This window comes from Salvelinus sp. IW2-2015, linkage group LG13 (assembly GCF_002910315.2).
Source record: "Salvelinus sp. IW2-2015 linkage group LG13, ASM291031v2, whole genome shotgun sequence".
NCBI classification, from domain to species: Eukaryota; Metazoa; Chordata; class Actinopteri; order Salmoniformes; family Salmonidae; genus Salvelinus; species Salvelinus sp. IW2-2015.
The window spans coordinates 48,955,111-48,964,350 of NC_036853.1; the positions used below are offsets into that span (position 1 = coordinate 48,955,111).

Below are 9,240 nucleotides of genomic sequence, written 5' to 3' on the forward strand. Positions count from 1 at the left end.
TATGTCAAGAATTATGCAAGTGTTGTGTACCTTACATCCGTGACCAATTCTAGACAGTTAGTGTGTCTGGAATACCTATACTACATACTTAAAGCGGCATACTGTTTGTATTCCATGTCGCCATACTATTAGCAAGTACCATTAGTACAAAAAAATATTGCAGATGCAACGCAGTAGCTCTCCTGGACTGGCTGAGTAGGATGCGGGCAGGCGGGCTGAGTGTCAACGACTTACGGTTAACCAACCTGATAATGCTGAATTTCCCATTTGATTAATTTCTCTAAAACAAATAGGAATAAGCTTTAGGCCTACTCAGGCTGATTATAAGAAACCTTTCACATTAGACCTACACTGTAGCCCAGGGTCAGCCTGTCTCATAGACTAGACTAACATAGTAAATGTACATCCGGAGGACCAATTAGTATGATATGTTAGGTACTGCTTACTTAAGGCAAAACTGTAGCCGATAGTGCACAACATTCTAGCAACCCAAAGGTGCGATCTGAATCTTCATGATGGACACTTAGCTGAAGGGCACCTTTACCTCTCTTGCGACGTAACGTTAGTGTCCCACCTATTCACAGCCAGTGAACAATCTGCTCGGCAGCCAAATTAAAATACAAAATACTATCATTACTTAAAATTCAGAAAACAAAACATATTTCTACATAGTTTAAAGATAACCTTCTTTGTAATCCAAACCCACCAGGCTCAGATTTATAAAAATGCTTACGCGAAAGCATTACCTACGATTATTTCATTGACCACATATACCCACTGATCGACAAATCATTTACAAACATTGTAACCACCGCTAAGTTAGTAACAGTACACAATTCCAGACAATAAGATAATATTAAACCCTTACCGTGATGACTTCATACGGTGCCTCAGCAGACCATTCATACCAAAATCGTTCCTTTTGTTCGAAATAAAGTCTCTTTTATATCCAAAAACCTCATTCTTTGGTTAGCGGCATTTCTGTCATAAATCCACGGCCTCAAACGCAGTCAAAAACACGGAAGATAAAAAAATCTAAATTGTATCCGTAAAGTCATAAAAAGTCAAACGATGTTTATATTCAAACCTCAGTTGTTTTAGCCATAAATAATCAGATTAATACTTTAAACCCGGACAATAACGTTCGTAATTTAAAAGGTAAAACAAGAAACGCACTCTCTCCGTTCTCGCGCATTTGAAAAAGCTCTGTGACACTTTACAGCGGCGCCCCCCTAGAAAATTTTTACATATGCTTTGCAAATTCGTAACATATCACACAAAATGGTGATGGACATCCAGCAAATTAAATGAAATACCATACAAATGTAACCATATCATACTACTAAATAAGAGCACTCGTGTTATGTACAGAAGCATACAGAAATGCTCTGAGACCAAGGTTGCCCATATCACATGTTCAGGGCTGAACGACAATTTACCTCTGTCAGCTCAGGGGATTCGAACTCGAAGACAGAAACAGAATTCGGTTCCATCTCAACATATTTATTAGTGAAACCAAAATGCTGTAACATATATTTTGTGTGGAAATGTATTTACAAAAAATGAAATATCACATTTACATAAGTATTCAGACCCTTTGTTGAAGCACCTTTGGTAGTTTTTTATTTGTAATACATTTGCAGAAATGTCTAAAAACCTGTTTTCGCTTTGTCATWATGGGGTGTTGTGTGTAGAATGAGGGGAACAAAAATGATTTTGCCATTTTAGAATAAGGCTGTAATGTAACAAAATGTGGAAAAAGTCGAGGGGTCTGAATACTTTCCGAATGCACTGTATATAAATGAAATCAAAATAGCCTAGTACACACACCAAATCTTTTCAAATGTTCAAATAAAAAGGCTATTTCACAGAAAAACGTGGACAGTCAGATGCATCGCAATTTCAGAACCCCTGGACATCAACATAAAACTAAAGCACTGATCATTGGGAACGAGATCAGAATCACTGGTAAGGCTTCATCCATACATTAAATAATGAAATAGGTAGCCTGCAAAACTAAAACAATCCATATGTTAAAATCAAAAGGCCTGATTAACATCAGTCTTTGGTGTGTGTACTAGGCTATTTTGATTTCATTTATATACAGTGGATTCGGAAAGTATTCAGACCCCTCGACTTTTTCCACATTTTGTAACGCAGCCACATCCCGAGTCCCCAGTGCCGACACGTTCAGAAATCGAAAGCTGTTGTAGTATTTAGTTTAAAAGCTCTGACGATGGCCAAGAGAACAATAAACACGTTTCAATGATGTAGTGCCTACGATTCCTACGAAATACTCAATTATTTTAAGGAGAACAAAATCTACATCTTCCCAATTTAGTAGCTTAGTTTTGTTGTTTGGCTACTCAAAGAGAAAATGGGGCCCATCACTCGCATCTCACCTCTTCCAACGCATTGTGGGAAAGTGTGCATCTAATTCTACTAGATAAAGAGCTGAGATGGTTTAAATGCCAGGATGTTATACTCATCTCGATTTTCAAAAATTCACATAATATAAAACATTCTATTTTCGCATACTGAGAATGTGTAATGCGCGAYTGCATTGTTTCACGCTATTCGTTGATTTCGGTAGGGCATCCCCTTATCTAATTGATCGGCTGTTGTCAAAGGCGGAATTAGTATTTAAGGTATACTAGATTTTTTAAAATGTCGCATACTATTACACTTTGTTTTCGTATACTCAAACAGCATACTATTTAGGACGCAAGTATGGRCATTCGGACACAGMCACAGTCAAAACTGTCAATAGTGTACTATATAGTGTTGAGCATTGACAGTAGCTAACCTAACCACCTCTTTTCCCCCAATCACTCTCTCYGGTGAAGGACATCTCACTGGAGGCCACAGGAGTTTTGTGAAGCCAGTGAGAGACAATACATGGAGACCTGACCAACCAATCACTGTTGATGAGGGGAGTGGAACCTCAACCCAGCACWTTATGGTGATAGAGGTTAGTGTCATAGTGTACCATAAAATATTACAGTACATTAAAAATGTGGCCAGTTTATTTCTGGGCTCCCGAGTGGCGCAGTGTTCTAAAGGCACTGCATCTCAGTGCTAGWGGTGTCACTACCTWCCCTGGTTCGATTCCAGGCTGTATCACAACCGGCTGTGATTGGGAGTCCCATAGGGACTGGCCYAGCATCGTTAGGGTTTGGCCGGGGTAGGCTATCATTGTAAATAAGAATTTGTTCTTAACTGACTTGCCTAGTTAAATAACGGTTCAATTAAAAATWMAAAATTTAAAAATCAGAAAGGCTCCCCTCAGCTATTCCTAACATGTACATCCTAATTTATAGAGAGACTTACCTTTGACATTGTTATCCAATTCAACTTATGTACTGATAATAACCTCCGCTCTTCTTGAGTCAGTCTGCAGATGGAGAGGCTGCAGGTCCTGGAGAATCGTCTCTGGTAAAGCAGGAGAGGACTGAAGGAGAGGACCCACAACAAATCAGAAACATCCAGACTGGAGTAGCGGCTGGAGTGGTGCYCCCTGGAGCCACAAAGGACCTCACCGCCTCGCCCCAGCCCAGGACAAAACRCAACATCACAGAGAACAGTGGAACAATGAACGAGGTCCTCAAGTCAGAGACAGACACAGAGACTTTAATAGTAACACAAAGGCTTTTACATACAGGATCTGTCCTCAGGTCAGACCCAGAGGGGCTGGGGCCACTGGGCTGTCCTCCTGCTCCCGGCTCAGAGTATTTACTTTACGGTAACCGGAGCCCAAGGACAGTTCATTCCCATCGGGACTCATGTGACGCATTAGAGACTGGCAATGATCCGTCTTGTTCCTACACTACAGTGATCGAGCCTGGCAACATATCCTTGGGTTTAGAGACACAGAMTGATCTGTCTAGAGGGAACTTGAACCAGTACAGTTGTAGTGTATACTCTGAAGGGTGCCTAGATAAGAAAGGGGAGGTTATAGTCGTAGATGAAGTGACTGTGAAAGTGGAGGGCGATGCTCCTCCCACATGGAATGTAGATTGTCATCTAGGAGACAGACACTCACAGGGCAGAGATTTGTTAGATTACAGGGGAAGCTTAGGGACAAATCTAAATGTCGCCACCCACTCCCCTTTACACRCGTTCAGGGATCGCGACCCAGTGTCCACGACGATGGGGCCTTCCGATTCACACGGTAGCATCCATTTCGATCAGGTATTGAACTCAAAGAACCAAAAGGATAAGGCTCAGGCAGTGGGAGCAACATCAGACAATAGTAATGAGAAACAGTTCCTCTGCATGTTCTGTAACAAAGGCTTCAGCTGCTCCCAGAAGTTGGAGATCCACCAGAGGGTCCACACAGGGATGGAAACCTTCAGCTGTACCCAGGTCATATGCGCGGTCGTCACTCGTCCAGCCGTAAGAGGCCACCAGAGGTCCACACAGGGGTGAAACCATTCAGCTGTACCACGTTCACATGCTCTTCGCCCAGGCTGGGTGACTGTGAAAGGCACCAGAGGGTCCACACAGGCGAAAAACCCTACAGGCTGTACCAGTGTCACATGCGTTCGCCCAGGCGGCAACCTGAAGATGCACCTGAAGGTCCACCACGGGAGAACCGGGGCGGGGGCGCTTCGCCTGTATTGGACTGCGGAAGAGGTTCTCGAGAGGTGCTACCTCATGATTACACCAGCAGAAAAACCATTCCACTCTATAAGCATAGAAAGTCAACTTTATGATTAAAAACCCTACATTAAGACAGACAATTCATTGTGTCAGCAGGAACAGATCCACAGAGCATTTGGAATAATGAGAGTAACAGATTTCAGTGTTGAATATTCCTGGGTAGAATATTGCAAACCAGACATAGTAGATATATAAGCTTAAAATTCTGTTTATACAGTTGAAGTCTGAAAGTTTAACATACCACCTTAGCCAAAGTACATTTAAACTCTGTTTTTCCATAATTCCTGACGTTAAATCCTAGTAAAAATTCCCTGTTTTCAGGTCAGTTAGGATCACCACTTTATTTTAAGAATGTGTGAAATATCAGAATAATTGTAGAAAGAGAATGATTTATTTCAGCTTTTATTTCTTTCATCACATTCACAAAATGGTCAGACATTTACATACACTCAATTAGTAGTTGGTACCATGCATAAATGTTGTTTAACGTGGGTTCAAACGTTTCGGGAAAGCCTTCCAACAATTATCCCACATAAGTTGGGGAATTGGGCCCATCCTCTTGACAGAGCTGGCTGTAAACTGACTCAGGTTTGTAGGCCTCCTTGCTTGCACACGCTTTTCAGTTCTGCCCACAAATTTTCTATGGGATAGAGGTCAGGCTTTGTGAATGACCACTCCAATACCTTGACTTTGTTGTCCTTAAGCCTTTTGCCACAGACTTTGGAAGTATGCTTGGGTCATTGTCCATTTTGAAGACCCATTTGCGGACCAAGCTTTAGACTTCCCGGCTGAATGTCTTGAGATATTGCTTCAATATATCCACATCATTTCCTACCTCATGATGCCATCTATTTTTGTGAAGTGCACAGTCTCTCCTGCAGCAAAGCACCCCCACAACATGATGCTTTGCCACCCTTTTGCTTCACGGTTGGGATGTGTTCTTCGGCTTGCAAGCCTCCCCCTTTTTCCTTTGCTTTCTGGATTGATTTGCACTTTTTGTTACCAAAGTACGTTTATCTCTAGGGGGGGGGAGACAGAACGTGTCTCCTCCCTGAGGGTGTATGACGGCTGCGTTAGGTCCCATGGTGTTTATACTTGCGTGACTATTGTTTGTACAGATAACGTGCGTAACCTCAGGCGTTTGGAAATTGCGCCCAAAGGATAAACCCAGACTTTTAGAGGTCTACAATTTTTTTCTGATGTCTTGGCTATTCTTCTGATGTACCCATGATGTCAAGCAAAGAGGCACTGAGTTTGAAGGTAGGCTTTGAAATACATCCACAGGTACACCTCCAATTGACTCATGCTAATTGACATAATTTCTCAGAAGCTTCTAAAGCCATGACATTATTTTCTGGAATTTTCCAAGCTGTTTAAAGACATAGTTAACTTYGTGTATGTAAACTTCTGACCCACTGGAATTGTGATACAGTGAATTATAAATCTGTCTGTAAACAATTGTTGGAAAAATGACTTGTCATGCACAAAGTAGATGTCCTAACCGACTTGCCAACACTATAGGCTTCTTAACAAGAAGTTTGTGGAGTGGTTGAAAAACAAGTTGTAATGACTCCAACCTAAGTGTATGTAAACTTCCGACTTCAACTGTATGTATGTGTTTATATATACCAGTCAAAAGTTTGGACACACCTACTCATTCAAGGTTTTTTATTTTTACTATTCTATACATTATAGAATAATAGTGAAGACATCAAAACTATGAAATAACACATATGGAATCATGTAGTAACCAAAAAAGTTAAACAAATCAAACTATTTTACATTCTTCAAAGTAGCCACCTTTTGCCTTGATGACAGCTTTGCACACGCTTGGCATTCTCTCAACCAGCTTTATGAGGAATGCTTTTCCAACAGTCTTGAAGGAGTTCCCACATATGCTGAGCACTTGTTGGCTGCTTTTCCGTCACTCCGCGGTCCAACTCATCCCAAACCATCTCAATTGAGTTGAGGTGATTGTGTAGGCCAGGTCATCTGATGAAGCACTCCATCACTCTCCTTCTTGTTCAAATAGCCATTACACAGCCTGGAGGTGTTTTTTATTTTACCTTTAATTAACTAGGCAAGTCAGTTAAGAACAAATTCTTATTTACAATGACCAAGGTTAACTGCCTTGTTCAGGGCAGAACGACAGATTTTACCTTGTCAGCTCGGGGATTCGATCTTGGAACCTTTCGGTTACTAGTCCAACGCTCTAACCACTAGGCTACCTGCCGCCCCAATGTGTTGACCTGTTACGGTCCTCATGAGAGCCAGTTTCACCTTAGCGCTTGATGTATTTTTTTTTTTTGTTAAGAAAGTTTCAAAGTTCTTGAAATGTCCTGTATTGACTGACCTTCATGTCTTAAAGTAATGGTGGACTTTCTCTTTGCTTATTTGATCTGTTCTTGCCTTAATATTGACATGGTCTTTTACCAAATAGGGCTATCTTCTGTATACCACCCCTACCTTTTCGCAACACAACTGATTGGCTCAAACGCATTAAGGAGGAAATAAATTCCAAAAATGAACTTTTAACAAAGCACACCTGTTAATTGAAATGCATTCCAGGTAACTACCTCATGAAGCTGGTTGAGAGAATGCAAAGTGTGCAAAGCTGTCGAACAGTGGCTACTTTGAAGAATCTCAAATATAAAATATTTAGATTTGTTTAACACTTCATTTAAGATGGGATTAATTTAAGATACTCTTTGAAGAGATGGGGTTTCAGAAATGTCAGAAAATGGGCAGGGACTCTGCTGTCCTAGCTTCAGGGGGAACCTGGTTGCATCATTGGGGTGCCAGGACAGAGAAGAGCTTTGATTGGRATGAGTGGGAGCTGATTCCCCGTAGGGGTGGGACGGCCAAGAGACCAGACGTGGCAGAACAGAATGGTCAGGTTGGGATGTAGGGTTTGAGCAATTCCCCTTGCTGCTCTGTAGGCAAGCACCATGGTCTTGTAGTGGATGCAGGGGTGACATGGGAGAACTTGGAAAGGTTGAACACAGTCGGGCTGCAGTGTTCTGGATAAGTTGCAGGGGGTTGATGGCACAAGCGGAGAGCCCAACCAACAGAGAGTTGCAGTAGTCTAGACTGGAGATGACAAGAGCCTGGATTAGGACCTGAGCCGCTTCCTGTGTGAGGAAGGGTCGTACTCTACTGTTGTAGAGCATGAACCTGCAGGAGCGAATCACTGCTTTGAGGTTTGCAGAGAATGACAGGGTGTTGTCCATGGTCACACCAAGGTTCTTTGCACTCTGAGAGGAGGACACTGCGGTGGAGAGGACTTGGAGCGAGCAGGGCTTCTCTTGGAGGAAGAGCAGCTCCTTCTTGTTGAGCTTGAGGTGTTGGGCCGACATTAACCTGAGATGTCTGCCAGGCCCGCAGAGAGACTTGTATTTGTAGTTTTCATATTGTGTATTTAACACTTCTGTTTAATAAAGACAAAATGGGACTTTTCATTGAGACTCTCTTTAGTGTACATCACATCTCACCCTATTCTGCATACATCCAACCGCGCTTTATAACCAWTATACACTTACTAAATATACTCACACACTAACAAACACCTACTGTACACATCRAAATAGTTCAGTCAGGTTTGTCTGATTCATTTTGACTTATCATAGCTGACTCATATTTACCCACATCATATTCTTGTCCACCATGATGGGTTTAACAACATTGAAGTCATTCTTTAACTACAGTAAAGGACTCAAACGTAGTGGGGGTGGGTAAACACTCCATGTTGGAAGTGTGTTTATCTGTGTGTGTCTATGTGCATGTACCTGAAGGAGTGTATGTCTGTATCACTTGTCTCTTCCAGGCAGAGGGTCCAGAGGTGGTGCTGGTGAAGGAGGAAGGTCTGGGAAACACCACCTCTTGAACCCACAGAGGAACCAGCTGAGCAGAACTGAGGTGAGCCCACTGTGAACTCCTGTCTGAATGATATTAGGTCAGGGCCCGTATCCACAAAGCCTCTCAAGAGTAGGAGTGCTGATCTAGGATCAGTTTAGCCTTTTAGATCATAATGAATAATGGGCTAGTGGCAACTCCCTCACATTTTTTTTTTTAGATAAGTCAGTAGTTCCACCTACATACACAAACAAACAGCATTAGGATATCTTAATGCATCTAGGAAATATAGACCTGTAAACACAGAGATACAATAGGTTGGAAATATCAACTATGAATAGGTATGATGAATGTAAGCTTTACTTTTTGGTAGCTGATTAATAGACAACTTTCYRAGTCATATGTGCWCTCATTCAGTGCTATATKGTYCTGCCTGACAAAAATATATAGTTACGTTTATTTTTTATGTTGTGGCTATTGTAATCTGCTCAAAACAAGTGGACTCAGACATCGGAATTTTTGGGGGGTTCTGAGGTTGCTTGAAAGATTTTGTATCTGTGGCTCCTAGTTTTGTAATTAAAGTCAGGCCACCAAATATTTTCTTTAGGGCCTCCATGTATTTTGCCTCAATTCCAATGGGTACAAAATCCAAAGAGAGAGATTGCTAGGTTCCCCGAGAGTGTTGCTTCGTGTTCTTATAGTCTGTGGCTGTGGCTGGCCGACTCA

At 41.9% G+C, this 9,240-nt stretch overlaps 1 protein-coding gene across 1 annotated transcript in view; it reads left to right on the forward strand.

Annotated features, from left to right (window-relative positions):
* Nucleotides 1-9,240, forward strand: part of LOC111971318 (uncharacterized) — a 95,912-nt gene that overhangs the window by 34,339 nt on the left and 52,333 nt on the right. Inside the window, 3 exon segments of the mRNA XM_070446025.1 lie at nucleotides 3,390-3,608; nucleotides 4,125-4,357; nucleotides 4,469-4,646. Of these exon segments, the coding sequence (XP_070302126.1) occupies nucleotides 3,390-3,608; nucleotides 4,125-4,357; nucleotides 4,469-4,646 (630 nt within the window).